General features: G+C 47.4%; 1 protein-coding gene across 1 annotated transcript in view; it reads right to left on the reverse strand.

Annotated features, from left to right (window-relative positions):
- The window catches only part of ETNK1 (ethanolamine kinase 1), a 409,480-nt gene that overhangs the window by 39,042 nt on the left and 349,599 nt on the right, over positions 1 to 20,839 (reverse strand). The window contains 1 exon segment of the mRNA XM_029600112.1: positions 9,019 to 9,179. Within this exon segment, the coding sequence (XP_029455972.1) occupies positions 9,019 to 9,179 (161 nt within the window).

The following is a 20,839-nucleotide window of genomic DNA, read 5'->3' on the forward strand; positions in this document are numbered from 1 at the left end:
ACGCGACTCAGCTTGTCTGCCAACATATTGTCCACTCCCGGCAAGTAGGTGGCCCTGAGGTACATCGAATGGGAGAGAGCTTCCGTCCATATCTGTGCAGCTTCCTGACACAGAAGGAAGGAGCCCGTGCCTCTGTTTGTTGATGTACCACATGGCCACCTGGCTGTCCGTCTGGATCAGGATAACTTGATTTGAGAGGTGATACTGAAATGCCCTGAGAGCATATCTGATTGCTCGAAGCTCCAGGAAATGTATTTGGTGTTTGGCTTCCTCTGGAGACCAAGAGCCTTTTGTCTGCAGATTGGCCACATGGGCTCCCTATCCGAGGTTGGAAGCATCGGTGGTGAGAATTAATTGAGGGTCTGGAGCCTGAAAGGGCAAGCCACGGAGGAGATTGATCTGATTTTTCCACCAGGCTAGAGACTGACGGAGTGAGTCGGTTACGTGGACAATGGTCGACAGGGGCTGAATGCTTTGAGTCCATTGAGACCGTAGAGGCCACTGCATGACTCATGGCCAAACGGGCCATTGGTATGACCTTAACTGAGGACGCCATGTGTCCCAGGAGGATGAGAAAGTGGTGTGTAGTCGCGGAGGGCTGAGACTGCAGCTGGTGTGCAAGAGACACGAGAGTGAGGGCTTGTTGTCGAGGCAGGAAAGCCTTTGCCTGCAAGGTGTCCAAGTCTGCCCCAATGATCAACAAGGTTTGAGATGGGACTAAAGTAGGATTTGTCATAGTTGAAGAGAAATCCTAATGAAATTAGTGTGTGTAAGGTAGACTGAGGGATGACAGAGAAGTTTGCTGAGTGGGAGCCCTGATTAACCAGTCATCTAGATAGGGGTAGACTTGAACACCTTGGGTCCTGAGGAAGACTGCAACTACTACAAGGCATTTTGGGAAGACTCGTGGCGCAGATGTTAGGCTGAATGGAAACACTCGGTATTGATAGCTCTTGGGGCCTACTAGAAACCTCAGGTATTTGCGATGAGATGGAGTTATCGCAATATGAGTGTATGCGTCCTGGAGGTCGAGAGAGCAGAGCCAGTCTCCTCTTTGTAGAGGAGGAAGCAGCGAGCGTAAGATTACCATCTTGAACTTCTCTCTCGCTGGATGTTCTTGTTGAGAGCTCGTAGGTCCAAAACAGGACGAAAGCCTGCAGATTTTTTTGGGGATTAGAAAGTACCAGGAATAGAACCCTAAGCCATGCTGGGAGTAGGGAACGGGTTCTATTGCCTTGGACTGGAGGAGGGGGGAAACCCTTGATCCAGATGGATGGAGTGATCGGATGTTCTCCACGTAGGTAGAGGTGGGGAGTCCGGTGGCACAGAGAGAAAGTTCAGATGGTAACCCTGAGCAATTATTGCTAGTACCCATTGGTCTGAGGTGATTGAGTGCCATATGTTGTGAAAGTGGCACAATCGACCTCCCACTGGTATATGAGGCAATGGAAGCTGGCTCATGCTCTCTAGGTGGAAGTCAAAAACCTGAAGCAGGCCCTGGCTGAGGGGCTGCTTGCAGTTTTTGTTTACGTGTTTGACGAGACTGTGCTTTTTGAAAAGGTCTCGTGGCACGGGATCTGGTTGGTGGCGGGTAGGACTTCTTCGGGCGGAAGAATGACTTTTTAGAGTCCTTTCTGAAGGGCTGTTTAGAAGAATAGTCAGAAGGCATCAGAGAGAGATGTCTTAGGGTCTCATGATGGTCCTTAAGTTCCGCCACCGTCCACTGAATCTGCTCGCCAAACAGGTTATCTCCTACACAGGGCAAGGCAGATAACCTGTCTTGTACCTCAGGGCGAAGGTCAGAAGACTTAAGCCAGGCCCACCTTCTTGCCGAAATAGCAGCTGCAGATACCCTTGTAGCAGTATCAAAGATATCATAAGAAGATCTGATCTCATGCTTGCCTGCCTCAAAGCCCTTGTTTACTAGGGTTTGGAGTTGATCTTGAAATTGCTGAGGTAGGGAATCTGTGAAGTCTTGTATCTGCTTAAAAATGACCCTGTTATATTGGGTCATATAGAGTTGGTAAGCGGCAATTCGGGAGATGAGCATTGATCCTTGGTAGACTCGGTGGCCAAAGGCATCTAGAAACATGTTCCTTGGTAGGGGGAAAAGAAGTATGAGGCTTTGACCTCTTTGCTCTCTTCTGTGCAGATTCAACCCACTACAGATTGGTGATCCAATTGTGGTTTCTGAAAGCCCGGAGCTGACTGCACCCAATAGGTAGTGTCAGCTTTCCTGTGGACTGGAGCAATGGAGCCAGGATGTTCCCAGTTCTTCTTTAGGAGATCCAGAAGAACCTGGTGGATAGGGATGGAGGTTATTACTTTGGGGGCATCCAGGAATTGGAGCAACTCCATCATCTGATGCCTATCATCCTGCTCAGTCTGTAATTGGAAGGGAACCAGTTCAGACATTTCCTTCACAAAATTTATAAAGGAAAGGTCCTCTTGAGGAGAACACTTTCTACTTTCAGTGGGTGAAGGTGGTGAAGGCAAATCATCGGTGTCTGGTGAGGAATCATCAGTCTAGGTTTCATAGGTATCAGCCCCTGCCCCTCTAGGATGTAGACGGGATGGGATGGTGGGATACCTGAAGGTCCTGGTCTAGGCTCCGAAGGAATCGAAGGAATAACTGGAGGCACCGATGAAGGCATCGAAGGCACTGGTGTAGGCATAGAGGGCATCGATGGGTGGCTCGGTGGTGCCGACGGGCGTATTGGCACATATGGTTGGATCTGTGGTATTGGACATATCTGTATCGATGGCTGAGGCAGAACTCCCGAAGGAGGAATGCGAAACGGTGTTTCTCCTCCCGATGACAGAATGAGCGGGGAGGGCACCGGCGCCATTGGTGACCCAGGGTCCATCGGTGGAAAAGCAGCGGTGCCAATGCTGCCTTAAATCGGGTCAGTGATCTGTTCCGCAATCGGTACCGGAGGAACCTGAAGTCATTGCATCGCCTTGTCGATTGCCTCCTGAACCATCCGGTCCAGTTCTTCTCGGAGACCTGGAGCAAGGAGCCCCGGCTCCGGAGCAGAAGAAGGAGGCAGAGGCATAGCCGGAGGGACCACCGTTAAAGGCGGAGTCGCAGCTCCCGATGCCCTTTCGGGGAGGGTTGCCTCGGTGACCCGGTCGCCGAAAAGGTCGGTGCCTTTTCTGGATGGGGTTTCTTCAACGGCGGCTCGGACGATGGCGAGGTCGATTTCGCTCCCTCGATGGTCCGAGACTTTCTATGCTGGTGGCGATGTTTGTCTCTACAATCCCCTCGGTCCTGAAGGGGAGTAGAGGATGTCGAAGGCCGAGATGTCGTTTAGGCCGGATGGTCACCGGCCGGTGGTTCAGTGCTGGCGCGAAGTTGATGGTGCCAGTTCTGATGTCGATGCAATGGATGGAGTCGGGGTTTGAGCATGGAAACAAAGTTCCATCTTCTCCATTCTGGCCTTGCGACCTTTTGGTGTCATAAGGGCACATTTGGTGCAGGTCAAGACATCGTGCTCTCGTCCAAGACACATTACACAGACTTTATGGAGGTCTGTGATGGACATGGTGCGATTACAATCCGGGCACCGACGGAACCCCAACACCATGGCAAAAAATTGAGCCATGGTACGGTAGACGGCCAGTAGGCCGCAAGGGCCAAACTCTACGGTAATAGACGGAAACACGGGTAAAACCTTACTGGAGTACCACAGCTTGAAAAAGTTAGAGGAGTGACCCCTGTGGGGCAAATTAACTTTTAGTAATTCTGTGAGAAAAATTCCTGTCAGGAATCTGAGAGCTCCTTAACCGCGAGGCTACTGCTGCATGGAAAAAAGAAGACTGAAGGGGGACTCCTGCTGGCTGCAGGGTTAGTGCCATGCTGGGCATGCCCAGTAGGGGCCAGTCAAAGTTCTGGAAACTTTGACAGAAGTTTTCCGTGATTGGGCTCCATCCTGTGATGTCACCCATATGTGAGGACTACCATCCTTCTTGTCCTGTGAGAAGTAATAAAATACCACAGTTGCTGAAGCTGGGCAATGGGCAAAGCTTGGGATTGTATTATTGACGACTCACCATGAAGCACACAGAAAAAATAGAAGAGAGAGGCAACCTACCTACTGCGGTACGGAAGCATGGTGACGAGAGATACCATTTTACCTGCACCTTCTGAAGGAAGTTGATATTTCTGAGGTCCAGGATGGGCGGAGAGTAACTACTTTCTGTTGAAAGAAAGAATAGTGAGATTAAAACTCTCCCACCCATCCCCCCTCCCCCTCTGTGCTTTGAAGCATCCCGGGGACTGTACCCTGAACCTTGGTACAAAGTGGGGTGGCTGTTCTGATATCCGGCAAGTTGAGAGACCAGGAGTTGTCCAACTGGCGGGGCTGACGTAATCAGGATATCATGTAATCTTCAACGTAAGCAGTAAAAGTCGCACCCGCATTTGTGTGTGCTATACAAGAATACGACGAGACCTGTCGCCAGCTATCGAGGTGGACTTGCAATTGAGACAGTGTTTGCTGAATCTCGTGTTTAGCAAATCAGTGAATGCATCTGGAATTTCGGTCCTTAAATAGGAACCAGAACCAGAGTATTAATCAGTACAGAGTCCCGTTGCTAACAACGGGAGGATGTCCTGATGTAATCCCAAATGATTGGTAGAGAGGCTCTCTTGATATTGTGCCCAACATAGCTGGCAATAGCGATATGACACACTAATACGGCTCTTGGAAGGCCAGACAACCTAGAACCTATCGAACCATATGGCTCGGTTTAGAGAACAGGTCTCAATGGGATTATCGCTGAAGCGAGATTAAAGTAGAGTACTTACCATCCTTCGTGGATCACAGAAAGACGAGCCGGCGAAAATGGATGGCTCCGTGGATTTCAGGAGTCAACGAGGGATAGCCTGGTGGACGTAGACGTCCGACTCAACTCTGTAACCTGGTATGGTGGCACAGGTACAGAGGAGTCCAGGCTGAGCGTGTCTGTCGCTACCACATTAATTTGTGGAGGTACAGAACCCCGCACCGGTGTCGGTCGGGAACGCCTCGGGTACAGGGGAGCCATTATGACTCATGAACCCGGATCGGGTACAGGAGAGCCATTATGACTCATGAATCCAGCCCTCTTTGCAGCAGCTCGATATATCGTGACGCCAGTGCATAATTCTTCGGAACTCGGTCCGGTCATTCTGGAGCACGAAGGACTGCCAGTGTTGTGTGGAACAGCGATGGTGGCAGTAGCGATGTTGCTCGGCCGGAGCATTCTCCAGCACCGAGTAGGACAGCACCGATGTGCTGGATTGCGTCGGTGGCAGACGATCACCGTGCCGATGACAATGAATGCCACGGTGCTCGGCCCGGTCTTTCCCCAGTGCCGAGGTGGACGCCCTTGCTGTCCTGGATGGCGAATGATGACGGACTGTCAGCATGCCCGCACTGCTCCTGGCACTATGTAGTGTCATAGGCTGATACGGGGCTGTAGTAAAAACCCCAAAGCATGGAGCACTGTTTAGGCGAGGGCATTGCGTGTAGGCGCTATGTCGGTATTGACGGCGGCATGGAGCGGCAGAGGGTATCGTCAAAAATATATATATGAAAAAATGTTGATGGCCAGGCAGAGCAACGATAACAGTGACGGAGGCACCGACGGCATCGGTATAGGTATCGATGGCCGCATTGATAGGAATGACCTGGCCATCAATGTCATGGATGGAATCGAAGATGGCATCGATGGCACCGGCCCGGGCATCGATGGCATCAATGGCACCGGCCCGGGCATCGATGGCATCAATGGCACCGGCCCGGGCATCGATGGCATCAATGGCACCGGCCCGGGCATAGACGGCACAGAGGTGTGCATTGATGGCACCGATGGAAAAATCAGCGCCATGGATGAAAACATTGATGGCACTGAAAGAATCGATGCGGGGATCGATGGCATCGACAGGCCGCTGGGGGGAGGGGTGTTGATGGTGTCTAAAAAGGCAGGACAGCCTGGAAAGGGGTACCGATGATAGTGATGGGGCATCGACTGCACGAAGGTACCGAGGTATGAATTCGACAGGGGGCCCTGGCAGCAACAGTAACCGTGGAAGTCTCTATTCCACTAGTGCTAGTTATGAGGCAGAGGGTCCCAGGAGGACACTCGCAGGCTATGTGGGGCAAACTGTGAAAACATAGGGAGAGGGAAGGCCACAATTAGGTTGGTAGGCCGGGGAAACCGTTGTGTGGTGACAGGAACCGACCGAAAAACAGGGCATAGTACTCACCGAGCGTCAGTTAAACATACGCAAGGGGAGACCTGCACAGGGAAAAAGCGTTTGTTTATTATTTTTATTTAACTTCTTTAACTATACCGATACTCAAGACGAGGTCTTATCGTACAGGTTTACAATATAACAGGGGGAAAACAATTTAACAACTAAGTGGAAAGGTAAAAGTTACATTAAACAGGGAGCGAAAACATGGGAGATGGAAAACAGGAGAGATTTTAAACGAAAACAACTGGAGAGTGATAAAAATTAACGAAAACAATATAGTAGCGAGACAAACAGATTTATCTTAGGCGATTATTAACATAATAATAATGAAGTAAAAGTTTGTGTTTCCGTAAGGAAAAGTTGTGAGAATTTCACAGAGCTCCTAACCGCTATGCTTACTGCAGAGCAGAAAAAAGACTGAGGGGAGACACCTGTGGTCACAGGGATAATTGCAGGCTGAGCATGCTCAGTGCACTCAATGTGCCAGCGTCAGTCAAAGCTTTATAGAAACTTTGACAGAAAAGTTTTCCGTAGCAGGGCTCCGTCCACTGACATCACCCATGTGAGGACTACCATAGAGATAGATAGATACTTATAGATATTTAATTAAATTTTTGTTTTTTTTTAAACTTACCAGAGCTCAGCCATACCTGGCTGAGCACCGAGACTGTCTCCGGCTGCAGGAGGAGAGGGTAAGTGTCGTAGCATCCCACTGCATCCTGCACCTGCTGCATTTCAGCTGCTCAAGCAGCTAAGTCCATGCTGACAAAACCAGCTACCGGACCAAAGCACATATCTGAGGGACCACAGAAAATTACCTCAGGAATTCTCAACTGGGGGAGGAACCATTTGGTGTCACTGTAGGAAAGTGGGACATATTTTATCCTTCATGCTCCTTTATTTTAAAATGAAGCAATCACCAGATGCATGCCCACCATCTACTGGAGACTGAGAATACTGGCTGACTGATAACTGCAGGGGTGTATACATTGTGACGTCAGTTTACTCAGTCTCCATCTGCTGGTAAGAAAGCATAACTCACTTGTTCTGGATTTAGCTGACTAGATGCTAAGAAATCCACTTGTTTTCATAGATATACATTTTTAACCTGTTGAATCTTTTAAGCAACAATTTCATTTTCCACAAAAACAAGCCAAGTAATTTTAAAAGCTATGAATTTCAGCTTTCCATGATACAAAGTCCTTAGTGGTTCTGACAGAGTAATTTAAAAATGGTATTATGCACAACAAAAATACCCCTGCAAAGAAATTTAACATGATTGATTAATGCTGATTTGCAGTGTCTTTCAAACAGAAAAACACTAATAAAAAAAACATAAAACAGTTAAGGGGAAAATCTTTCAGGAAATTATGTTTCAAAGATGGCGCTTTTTCTTTGTGAAGTCTCATTGGTTACTGGCTGGGACATTGCGTCGCAGTGTGAGTTTTTGCCTGCACAACTAATTGCTGTCTCCAATTCGGACGCCAGTGGGAGGAGCCAGAGGCGCGCATAAGACCCACGCTGTAGCAGCGTACCGCCGCCGCGCCACCAAAGCCGTGCACACGGCTTTGTCCGGCTTATTCCGGGTTTGTACGGATTTGGAGGCTTAGGAATTTTGAATTATTCTAAACTACCTCAGAGAGAATTTTTGTTTTTTTTATGTAAATTAGGTGTAATTCAGGAAATTGAGGTATTGTTTAAATCTTTTTCCTAAATTGAATATGCCCCATAAAAGGAAAGCTAAGGCAAGGATATTTCCAGCCGAACCCTCTACCTTATTTCATCAACGTCTCATTCCTGAATTTACAATTCCGACAGTCACTCAGGGAGATGCTAGTCCCATTGGTGTAACGGCCTGAGCGCAGACCCTCTTCAGAAAATAATCCGGCCCTGTCGGAGCCCTCACAAGGCGCCGCGGACTGCATCGCCGCAGGGAGAGAGAGAGAGAGGGGGGAGGCTCTACAGGTGGCTCGCGCCTAAAATGAGCGCCGACCTGGCAACGGACGCTTGCCGCGGTCCCCCACCGACCTGAAGAACTGACGGGGAATTACCCTCCCGACAGCAAGCGGCCCCGGGGAATGGTGCTTCGCGGGGCCGCAGTTCGGGACGGTCGCTCCCCAAAAGGGAGGGGGGAAAACCTGGGTCAGGAGGGAGAGGCCGGCGCTACCGACTTTCACCTCAGAGAGCCGGAGTCCAAAAAATTGCAGTCTTCTGCTGAAAAAGAAGATGAAACAAAAATACACTTACCCCAACTGAGCCCTCAGTGAGGAAAATGAGAAAAGAAAGAAAGTCACCAGGCTAGAGAGTGATGAGCCAGCACCAGCGGAGAGCTCTCCCCCTGCTGTAAGAGGAGCCTTAGGCAAAGTGACCTAAACTGTAAATTTAAAACTTCCTATTTTTTTTTTTTAAACTTGATCCCCCTGAGGAGATAGCCCTAAGCTAACAAGCTGGGGACCACAAGTCCCCTGCTCACATCTGCTGGAGTCAGAACGTTACTGAGAGCTGTTACAGGGGAGGCGTGGTTATATGGTTCCTCCCCTGGGAATTTTGTGTTCTGACTCCATCTGCTGGACATGGAACATAACCCACCGTCTGGAATGATCCTGGTATGTACAGGGAACAGTACTTACTACATTGTAGTCAAAGAAAACAATTTTGCAAATTTCTCCCAAATTTTTAAATGTTGCTTTACAAAGACTTTAGAGAAAGCAGATGTTTGCCTTTTACAGTTCAATAATGCAGTAACAAAGTAAGCTAATGGGTACAGAACTCACCAATGCAAACTGGTTGACTTGTATGTACAAAACTTCCACCTCTTTCTCAGTAACATCTTTGTCAAAACCTTTATACTCTTTATATGCTTCCAAATAAAATCTCAGCCATTGCTCTTGCAGAGCTCTGTCAGGAAACAAGCTGTAGTCCACATAATTCACTCCTAAACAAACATTAAAAATCAAAGTTAGAGAGCTAAGATAATAAACATTAAAAATATTTTTAACAAGAGTATATTGTAAAGCTCAAATGGTGTAATTTGTTCAGAAGTATAGATCAGAATGAGAAAAAAATACTCATTTTTCTTCAAGAAACAGTTCAAATTTCACCATGCATTTCTCTAAGATAAGATCCTAATTGCTACTACTAATTTCTAGATCACTACTAGATGGACACAGCACTAGGAATACACACAATGCCTTGTAAAAGTCTTCACACCCTTGTACATTTTTTCATATTTTGCTGTCTAAAAATATAAATCCAATGTATTAAAGCAGTACAAGAGGATAGGAAGGCTCATCTACATACTGCTTCCCGCATCCCCCGGGAGGGAACTCCAGAGATCACAGCGAGTGATCCAGGCTGTGAACTCTATAGCACCAGCTTCCAGAGGCCCTACACCCTTTGCAGTAGAAGAGGACCGGAAGACTCATCTGCATACTGCTCTCAAACCTTTCAATCAATTTAATTGTGGTTGAAAAGGATTGATAAGTATAGATTTGGGAAATTTTAGGACAAAGTTTGGGGAGAAGTGAAATACTTGGTTATATTCTGTAGCGTTTGTGTGTGCCTGAGATAATAAGCAAGCCAGAGGGAGTTAATTCTGGTGTCTATTTTTCCCACCCACTCACCCCTAGCTCAACCCTAAGGGGCGGATTTTAAAAGGAGCGCGAATAGCCTACTTTTGTTTGCGCTCCAGGCGCAAACAAAAGTACGCTGGATTTTAGTAGATACGCGCGGAGCCGTGCGTTATCTGCTAAAAACCTGGATCGGCGCGCGCAAGGCTATGGATTTTGTATAGCCGGCGCGCGCCGAGCCGCGCTGCCTACCCCCGTTCCCTCCAAGGCCGCTCCGAAATCGGAGCGGCCTCGGAGGGAACTTTCCTTTGCCCTCCCCCTCACCTTCCCCTCCCTTCCCTAACCCACCCGCCTGGCCCTGTCTAAGCCTCCCCCTTACCTTTGTCGGGGGATTTACGCCTCCCGGAGGGAGGCGTAAATCCCCGCGCGTCAGCGGGCCTCCTGCGCGCCGGGACGCGACCTGGGGGCGGGTCCAGAGGGCACGGCCACGCCCCCGGGCCACGCCCCCGGGCCGCCCCCCCGGCCGTAGCCACGCCCCCGGGCCCGCCCCCGGAACGCTCCCGACACGCCCCGAAAACGCCGCTCAGTTCGGGCCCGCCCCCGACACGCCCCCGACACGCCCCCGACACGCCCCCTCCGAAAACCCCGGGACTTACGCGAGTCCCGGGGCTCTGCGCGCGCCGGTAGGCCTATGTAAAATAGGCTTACCGGCGCGCAGGGCCCTGCTCGCGTAAATCCGCCCGGTTTTGGGCGGATTTACGCGAGCAGGGCTCTGAAAATCCGCCCCTTGGTTTTTAGGCAGGAGACACTCTCTAAAAATCAATTAGGCTCTTATCTAAATTATTTATTTAAAAACTTTTCTATACCGTTGTTAAGTTAGATAACCATCACAATGGTTTACAGAAGGGCACAATAATTAAGAGTATGGGTGGTATAGATTACAAATTACAAATGTGCCATCATAGTTCGGTAACAATTCATTATAATAAACTAAGTGTGAAAGTTAAGTCTGTTTGTTCGGAACATAATAGGCGGTTTGATTTTAACATTACTATGCATTTGTAGGTTAAGAACATAGGAAATTGCCATGCTGGGTCAGACCAAGGGTCCTTCAAGCCCAGCATCCTGTTTCCAACAGAGGCCAAAACCAGGCCACAAGAACCTGGCAATTACCCAAACACTAAGAAGATCCCATGCTACTGATGCAATTAATAGCAGTGGCTGTTCCCTAAGTAAAATTGATTATTTATTTGTTTATTTAAAAACTTTTCTATACCGTCGTTTAGTAGTATACCATCAGAACGGTTTACAGATAGGCACATAAATAAGTCTGGTTAGGATTATAAATTAGCTAGTAGGTGCCAATAAAGTTTTGGTTACATGATTCAAATAATATACGCTATTTGGATTGTGGATTGGAAGTTCCATTTATATGAATAATAGGATATCCATATGAGAATACTGTACCCTTAAATTAATCTTTAGGTATGAGAAAAAATAATAAAGGAGGAATAACTGCTATTTGTTGACTTTTAAACAGTGTGCCGGAGTTCTCTTTCTTGTCCGCTAGTATTCCTTACTCTCCACTCTCATTGTGAAAAGCTTTTTTGAAGAGCCATGTTTTTAAGCTTTTTTTTTTTTTTTTTTTTTTAAAGAGTTTTAGATCTTTCATTAGTCTTATTTCGAGTGGTAGTGTGTTCCATAATATTGGACCGGCTAGGCATATTGCTCTCTCTCTTACTTGCGTCAGTTTTGCTGTCTTTACAGAGGGAATGGTTAGTAGAGCTTTGTTGGCTGATCTTAGATTTCTCTGGGGGACATGTAGTCGTAGTGCAGTGTTTAGCCAGTCAGTATTTTCCTCATAGATCAGTTTGTGGATTGTGCATACTGTTTTAAATTGGACTCTTTGTTCAATTGGCAGCCAGTGTAATTCAGCAAGTGTTTGAGTGATGTGATCTTTTCTGCTTTTTCCCGTTAGAATTCTGGCTGCAGAGTTCTGTAAGATTTGTAGGGGTCTTAGTGTTGTAAATGGTAATCCAAGGAAGAGTGTGTTACAATAGTCTGTGCTCGCGAATATAAGTGCTTGAAGAACAGTTCTAAAGTTCGCTTGTGTTAATAGGGGTTTTAGCCTTCTAAGCGCCATAAGTTTGGCATAACCTTCCCTAACTTTCACTGATGTGTGTTGCTTAAGATTGAGTTCATTGTCAATTATTACACCTAGGTTTCTGGCTTTTCTGTTTAGTTCCACTATCTGGTCCTTTTTAAGTTTGAGGGGATTCTGTATTAATTCAGTGGTTTTTCTTTCAAGGTGTATGAATTCTGTCTTTTCAATATTAATTACCAGTTCCTTTTAGCTTAATAGTTGTTTTATTATATCTAGGTACAACATTGCTAAGTTTAGTGTTTTTTCAATTGTTTCCTCTATTGGTAGGATTAGCTGAATGTCGTCAGCGTATATGTAATATATGATACCTAGTCCTGCCAAGAGGTGGCATAGAGGCAGCATGTAGATATTAAATAGAGTTGCCGAAAGTGCTGACCCCTGTGGGACCCCCGTCATTAGCTTGATTTTGTCTGATATTGTGTTTTTTATCTGTACCTGAAAAAATCTATTGTGTAGGTAGGAGCAGAACCATTCAATTGTTTTGTTTCGTAGTCCTATTTCTTCAAGCCTTTTTATTAGTATGCTGTGATTTACTGTGTCAAATGCTGCTGACAGGTCTAGTAATATCATAATGTAGTGTTTTCCGCTATCAAACCCTCGGAGTACATTATCTGTTAGTGAGATTAGTAATGTTTCAGTGCTATAGTGTTTTCTGAAGCCGTGTTGTGAGGGGTAAAGTTTGTTATTGTTGTCTAGATATTCTGCCAGTTGCTTTTGTACTGTTTCTTCTATTAATTTAGCGAGCATGGGTAAGTTTGAAACAGGTCTATAGTTACTTAAGACATTTGGGTCACTGTTCTTTTTCTTCAGTATTGGTTTAATTATTGCACCTTTAAGAGAGTCTGGCATTAGTCCTTCACTAAGCGATAGGTTAATTATTTTTGCTATAGTACAGGAGGTTATATCAGCTAGTTTTTTGATGTCCATGGTGGGAATGGTGTCAATCTTATGTGGAGCGGGGTTCAAGTTTTTTTATCATTGATTCCACTTCTCTCTGGGATGCCTCGTCAAATGTGTCCCATGGTGTTACATCTTTTTTGTGCATTTTAATTTCCTGCTTAGTTAAGATCGGTATCTTTGCTTTAAGGCTAGTGATTTTATCTGAGAAATACTGTGCTATTTCATTGCATTTATTTTCTTTAGGGGTTTGGGGAGCCTCGTGTTATCATTAGTCAGATTTTTTACTATGTTAAATAGAGCTCTTGGGTTGTTTGTAAATTTCTCAATTTTTGTGCTAAAGAATTGTTTTTTTGCGACGAGAATTACTTTTTTATAATAAGCTAGTTGTTTCCTAGATTCGGTTAGGTTTTCTGCTGATTTGTCTTTTTTCCATTTTTTCCTTTTTTCTCAGACTTTGTTTGATTTCCTTTATCCTCTCGTTAAACCATGGGTTTTTTTATTTTAGGCTCGTGTATTTGCATTGTTTTTGTGGGGTTAATGTCAGCCAATTTATTCGTGCTAGTCAGCCATTCTGTAGTTGCGGTTACACAGTCTTTGTGGTCAAAGTGTATTAGCGTCTCTTCTAGTTTATATTTTAATGTTTCAATGTTAAAAGGTGGACGATATTTAAACTCTGTTTTATTTTACTGTATTTCTTTTGGTTTTATGCATTTAATAGTGGACTGAATTATGAAATGGTCTGACCATGGGATTTGCTTATATTTAGTGTTCATGTGTTCAAAGAAGCTATGGTTGATGTAAATGAGGTCCAGTGAGTGTCCCGCTTTGTGAGTAGGTCTATCTGTGATTAATGTGAATTAATAGCCATTAATGGACTTCTCCTCCAAGAACTTATCCAAACCTTTTTTGAACCCAGCTAACTGCACTAACCACATCCTCTGGCAACAAATTCCAGAGCTTTATTGTGCGTTGAGTGAAAAAGAATTTTCTCAGATCAGTCTTAAATGTGCTACTTGCTAACTTCATGGAATGCCCCCTAGTCCTTCTATTATTCGAAAGTGAAAATAACAGAGTCACATCTACTCGTTCAAGACCTCTCATGATCTTAAAGACCTCTATCATATCCCCCCTCAGCCGTCTCTTCTCCAAGCTGAACAGCCCTAACCTCTTCAGCCTTTCCTCATAGGGAAGCTGTTCCATCCCCTTTATCATTTTGGTTGCCCTTCTCTGTACCTTCTCCATCGCAACTATATCTTTTTTGAGATATAGTTGCAATGGCTTCAAGCTTGGTGCATCTTTATCCATCATCAGTTTTTCTCCTTCTCTTTATAAAAAGCTTGTTTAAAAAGCCAGGTTTTCAGATTGATTTTGAATCTATTGCACCATTCTATTGCACCAGCCCTTGTTGAAAGTTTAATCATCCCCTTGTAGGGCACTAGCAGATTAATTAGTAAATATACCTGTAAATTTAAAAGTACTCTAATTCCAACTCCCTTAGTAAACTTAAATCTTAACTAGGAACTCAACAAAATTAAGATGAAGGCAGCAGTACAGCAACAAAATGGGGGATTTCCTGTCTTTTGCATTGAGTATCACATGTATGATTTTTTACCCGCCGGTAAGAGATTGTGTGTGTGCAGTGGGTGCAAAGAGCTCCTGGCTCTCAGAGAAAGAGTTTGATCTCTGGAGGCTAGAGTGGCAGACAGAGAGGTACACAGATGAGATCTTCAGGGACATAGTAGCTAAGTCCAGAATCCAATCTGGCAGCTCCAGTGCTGCCTTGGATCAGAAAGGAATCCCGGTGGGAGAACATCACCCTGGTGTAGCAAGAAGTGATCCTGTAGCAAGGACCTGCTCGCCAGGTGATGCTTTGTCCTACCGTACTTAGGACAAGTCTCCCAAGGATACTGCCCAGGAGTGAAAAGTTAGATCGGCCATCATAACTGATGATTCGATTATTAGAAGTGTAGATAGCTGGGTGGGTCTGGTGGATTGAGGACTGCCTGGTAACTTGCCTGCCTGGTGCAAAGGTGGACCTCACGCGTCACCTAAATAGGATTATAGAAAGTGCTAGGGAGGAGCCAGCTGTCGTGGTACATGTGGGCACCAAAAACATAGGAAAATGTGGGAGAGAGGTTCTGGAAGCCAAATTTAAGATTTTAGGTAGACACCTGAAATCCAGAACTTCTAAGGTGCATTCTCTAAAATGCTCCTTGTTCCACGTGCATGTCCCCACAGGCAGGCAGGGCTCCAGAGTCTCAATGCATAGATGAGATGGTGCAGGAAAAAGGGATTCAGTTTTGTAAGGAAATAAGGAACCTTTTGGGGAAAGGGGAGACTTTTCTGAAAGGACAGGCTTCACCTTAACCAGAGCAGAACCAGGCTGCTGGCACTAACTTTAAAAGCTGCTCTAGCTCCTTTTAAAACTAGAAAAAAAGGGAAAGCAGACAGTCACTCAGCAATACACGGTTTGGAGGAATGTATCTTTGAAAGATACTAATGAAACAGTACAGTTAGGACACGGCAACAGATGCTCCAATAAAAGCAAACGTAATTCATGTGCTTATAAAGCAAGTGTTGCTTACCTGTAATAGGTGTTCTCACAGGACAGCAGGATGTTAGTCCTCACATATGGGTGACATCATCAGGATGGAGCCCAATCACGGAAAACTTCTGTCAAAGTTTCCAGAACTTTGACTGGCCCCTACTGGGCATGCCCAGTATGGCACTAACCCTGCAGCCAGCAGGGGTCCCCCTTCAGTCTTATTTGATAGCTACAGGCAGTGCCGAAAAAATAAAACAAAACGTTACGAACCCAACATCGTGGGGCAGCGGGCGGGTTTCATGAGGACTAACATCCTGCTGTCCTGTGAGAACACCTGTTACAGGTAAGCAACACTTGCTTTCTCACAGGACAAGCAGGATGGTAGTCCTCACATATGGGCGAGTACAGAGCTGAGGATGTCCGAACATGCACCAAATGTACCCAACGGCGTGCAGCAGGCACAACCACTGGGGTGGAATTTGGTAGAGGGCATCCTGAACCCCAACGGGCAGGCGGAAGGGTGTTGGTACGTAACGTTGGAAATAGATTACGCAGGACAGATTGGCTGAAGATGGAATCCTGTTTTCCGGCTTTGTCCAAGAAATAGTGGGCTGCAAAAGTGTGGAGAGAGCTCTAGGTGGCAGCCCTGCAAATGTCAGGAAGCGGCACCGATCGTAGGTGTGCTACTGAAGTCGCCATGGCCCTCACAGGGTGTGCTTTAACACGGTCTTGGAAAGGAATGCCTGCTTGCTGATAGCAAAAAGATATGCAGTCCGCCAACCAGGAGGAGAGAGTCTGCTTACCCACAGGTTGCCCTAATTTGTTGGGATGGAAAGAGATGAATAACTGAGTGCTCTTCCTGTGGGCAACTGTACGGTCTAGATAGAACGCTAGAGCCCGTTTACAGTCGAGGGTATGCAGAGCCTGTTCCCCTGGGTTGGAGTGGGGCCTGGGAAAGAAGATAGGTAGTATGATGAATTGATTAATGTGAAACTCCGAAACTACCTTAGGCAAAAACTTAGGGTGAGTGCGGAGTACCGCCCGGTCCTGCAGGAGTTTAGTGTAAGGCGGATAGGTAACTAGGGCCTGTAACTCACTAACCCTGCGAGCTGAAGTGATAGCCAAAAGGAAAATCACTTTCCATGTGAGATATTTTAGGTCACAGGAATGAAGAGTTTCGAATGGTTTCATAAGCCGCCCGAGAACCAGATTAAGATCCCAAGAAGGGGCCGGAGGATGTAAAGGTGGCTTGATATGGAGCAAGCCTTTAAGAAAACGTGATACGAGGGGTTGTACCGATATAGGGACATCCCCGACACCTTTATGGAAGGCGGCTACCGCACTGACATGCATTCTGATGGAAGAGGTCTTTAGACATGATTCCAATAAATGCCAGAGATAGTCCAAAAACCTTGGGATTGGACAGGAAAAGGGATCAAGGGACTGCGAAGAACACCATGATGTATACCTTTTCCATTTATAGGAATAAGACTTTCTTGTGGAAGGCTTCCGTGAAGCAATCTGGACACGAGAAACCGAATCTGAAAGGTTAAGTGGCTGAAGGATTAACAACATCCATGCCGTCAGGGACAAGGCCTGAAGATTAGGATGGCGTAGCCATCCGTCATTCTGAGTGATCAGAAGCGGGTGCGTTCCCAAGGGAATGTGCCTGCAAATGGAGAGATCCTGGAGTATGGGAAACCACACTTGGCGTGGCCAGTGAGGTGCTATCAGGATCATGTTTCCCTTGTCCTGACGGAGCTTCACGAGAGTCTTCGAGAGAAGAGGAAGTGGAAGGAATGCATAAAGCAGACCTGCTGTCCACGAGAGGGAGAATGCATCTCTGGGCTGAGAGCGCTCGCTCCGAATGAGGGAGCAGTAATTGTCCACTTTGTGGTTCTGAGGGGACGCAAAGAGGTCTATTTGGGGATAACCCATTGCTGGAAGAGAGAGGTCGCTACCGAGGGATTGAGCGACCACTCATGCGGTTGGAAGACACGACTCAGTTTGTCTGCCAAGACATTGTGCACTCCCGGCAAATAGGTGGACCTGACTTACATCGAGTGGGACAGCGCTTCCGCCCAAATCTGCGCAGCTTCCTGACACAGAAGGAAGGAGCCTGTGCCTCCCTGCTTGTTGATGAACCACATGGCCACCTGGTTGTCCGTCTGAATCAGGATGACGTGATTTGATAGGCAATCCTGAAAAGCTCTGAGAGCATATCGCATTGCTCGAAGCTCCAGGAAATTTATCTGGTGTTTGGCTTCCTCTGGAGACCAAGATCCTTGTGTCTGTAGATCGTTCACACGAGCTCCCCACCCGAGGTTGGACGCATCGGTGGTGAGAATGAGTTGAGGATCTGGTAGGTGAAAAGGCAGTCCCTGGAGGAGATTGTTCTGATCTTTCCACCAGGCGAGAGACAGATGGAGTGCGTCGGTGATGTGGACAATGGTTGACAGAGACTGAGTCGCTTGAATCCATTGTGACCTCAGAGTCCAATGCATGACTCTCATGGCCAGGCGGGCCATTAGTGTGAGATGGACTGAGGACACCATGTGTCCGAGGAGGACAAGAAATTGCCGAGCTGTTGCTGTATACTGAGACTGCAACTGGTGAGCGAGGGACACGAGGGTTTGCACTCGTTGTTGAGCTTTTGCCTGTAAGGTGTCCAAGTCTGCCCCAATGAACGACAAGGTTTGAGATGGGACTAAATAGGATTTCTCGTAATTGACGAGAAATCCTAGAGAAATTAGTGTGTAGGGTCAAATCCAGGGACGATCGAGCGGCTTGCTGGGTTGAGGCCTTGATTAACCAGTCGTCTAAATAGGGGTAGACGTGAACACCTTCTTTCCTGAGAAAGGCTGCGATAACTACGATACATTTGGTAAAGACTCGTGGTGCCGATGCTAGGCCGAATGGAAGCTCCCGGTATTGATAGTGCCTTGGGCCTACTAAAAACCAGAGGTACTTGCGATGAGCTGGAGCTATCACAATGTGGTTGTATGCGTCCTGGAGGTCCAGAGAGCAGAGCCAGTCTCCTCTTTGCAGAAGAGGTAGAAGCGAGCCCAAGGTTACCATCTTGAACTTTTCCCGCTGGAGGTACTTGTTGAGGGCACGTAGGTCCAGAATTGGACGAAGCCCTCCGGATTTTTTGGGGATCAAAAAGTACCGGGAATAGAACCCTAGGCCTTGTTGCGAAAGAGGAACGGGTTCTATTGCCCTTAACTGGAGAAGAAGGGAAACCTCCTGCTCCAGAAGGACAAAGTGGTCGGTTACTCTCCACGCTTGTAGAGGTGGGGAGTCCGGTGGAAGAGCAAGAAAGTTCAGGTAGTAACCCTGAGCAATGATTGCTAGCACCCATTGGTCGGTTGTGATTGATTGCCACATTCCGTGAAAGTGGCACAATCGACCTCCCACTGGTATGCCTGGCAGAGGAATCAGGCTGCTGCTCTTCAAGTGAAAGTCAAAAATCTGAAGCAGGCCCTGGCTGGGGAGCTGCTTGTTTTTTTGCTTCTGGGGCTGGCGAGGCTGAGATGTTTGATAAGGCCTCGTAACTCGGGACCTTGTTGGTGGAGGATAGTACTTCCTTGGGTGGAAGAATGACTTCTGAGAGTCCTTCTTGAAGGGCTGTCTAGAAGGGAAGTCAGAATGTATCGATGAGAGCTGTTTCAGGGTCTCATGATGGTCCTTTAATTCAGCCACTATTTGCTGAATCTGTTCACCGAACAGATTATCTCCTATACAGGGCAGGTCTGAGAGCCTGTCTTGTACTTCTGGGCGAAGGTCAGAAGACTTGAGCCAGGCCCAGTGTCTTGCCAAAATGGCAGTTGCAGACACTCTAGTGGAGGTGTCGAAGATATCGTAAGCTGTTCTTATCTCATGCTTTCCTGCCTCAAACCCTTGTTGACAAGGATTTGAAGATGTTCTTGTAATTGGTCAGGCAGGGTTTCAGAGAAGTCCTGTATTTGCTTGAAAATGACCCTGTTGTATTGGGTCATGTACAGCTGATAAGAAGCAATTCTGGAGATGAGCATGGCCCCTTGGAACACTCGTCGACCAACATTATCTAGGAACTTGTGTTCCTTGACAGGAGGGGTAGAGGAGTGTGGCTTCGTCCTTTTTGCTTTCTTTTGAGCTGATTCTACCACAACTGAGTGGTGGTCAAGCTGATATTTTTGAAAGCCAGGGGCTGACTGTACTAGATAGGTAGTGTCAGCCTTTCTGTGTACTGGGGCAATGGATCCAGGGTTTTCCCAGTTCTTTTTGAGGAGGTCAAGAAGAACTTGATGAATGGGAATAGACGTGATCACTTTAGGGGCATCCAGGAACTGGAGAAGCTCCATCATCTGGTGCCTATCATCTTGCTCCGTCTGAAGCTGAAAAGGGACCAATTCCGACATTTCCTTCACAAAATTAATGAAAGAGAGGTCCTCTGAAGGAGAACGCTTTCTACTTTCAGTAGGAGAGGGAAGTGAAGGTAAACCATCGGTGTCTGTGGAAGTATCATCACCCCAGGTGTCATAAGGATCAGCAGGCTGACCTGTAGGACGAGAAGGGGGTTGGATACCCGAAGGGCCTGGCTGAGGCTCCGAGAAAATAGAAGGAATCGCCGGGGGGACCGTGGACGCCCTGGGGGGTATCGGTGCCGGCATCGAAGGCATCAATGGCGCCGATGTGCGTATCGCCCCCGACGAATGAATCTGTGACAAGGGACGACATGGCATCGATGGCTGAGGCAATACCCCTGAAGGAGGAATGCGGAACGGTGTTTCTCCTCCCGATGAAGCTGTCATCGGGGAGCGCACCGGAGCCATTGGTGACCCGGGAATCATCGGTGGAAGGGCAGTCATGAGCGCCTCCATCCGGGATAGCAGCGGTGTCAGCGCTGCTGGAATAGAGTTGGTGACCGGTTCCACTCTTGGTGCCGGTGTCTGTGCCGGAGCCGGATGAACCTGTAGTCATTGCATCGCCTTGTCAATGGCCTCCTGGACCAGCCTGCCCAGTTCTTCCCGGAGACCTGGGGCAATCAGCCCCAGCTCCGTGACAGAAGGGAGGCTGAGGCACAGTCGATGGGACCACCTTTACAGGCGGAATCGCGACTCCCAAACCCCGATCAGGTGAGGGTGGCCTCGATGTCCCGGTCGCAGGAGTGGTCGGTGCTGTGCCTGGAAGGGGCTTCTTCGATGGTGACTCGGACGGTGGCTCGGTCGATGATTTTGCTCCTTCGACGGTCCAAGACTTACGATGCCGATGTTTCTCCCTACGATCCCCTCGATCTTGAGGGAAAGAAACGGGAGTCGATGGCTGTGAAGACGTCGATGGCGGGCAGTCACCGGACGGTTGTCAATGGTGGTGCGACTTAGACGGTCCCGGTTCCGATGACGTCGATGTGATGGATGGCATCGGGGTGTGAGCCC

This window comes from Rhinatrema bivittatum, chromosome 4, assembly GCF_901001135.1.
Source record: "Rhinatrema bivittatum chromosome 4, aRhiBiv1.1, whole genome shotgun sequence".
Lineage (NCBI taxonomy): Eukaryota > Metazoa > Chordata > Amphibia > Gymnophiona > Rhinatrematidae > Rhinatrema > Rhinatrema bivittatum.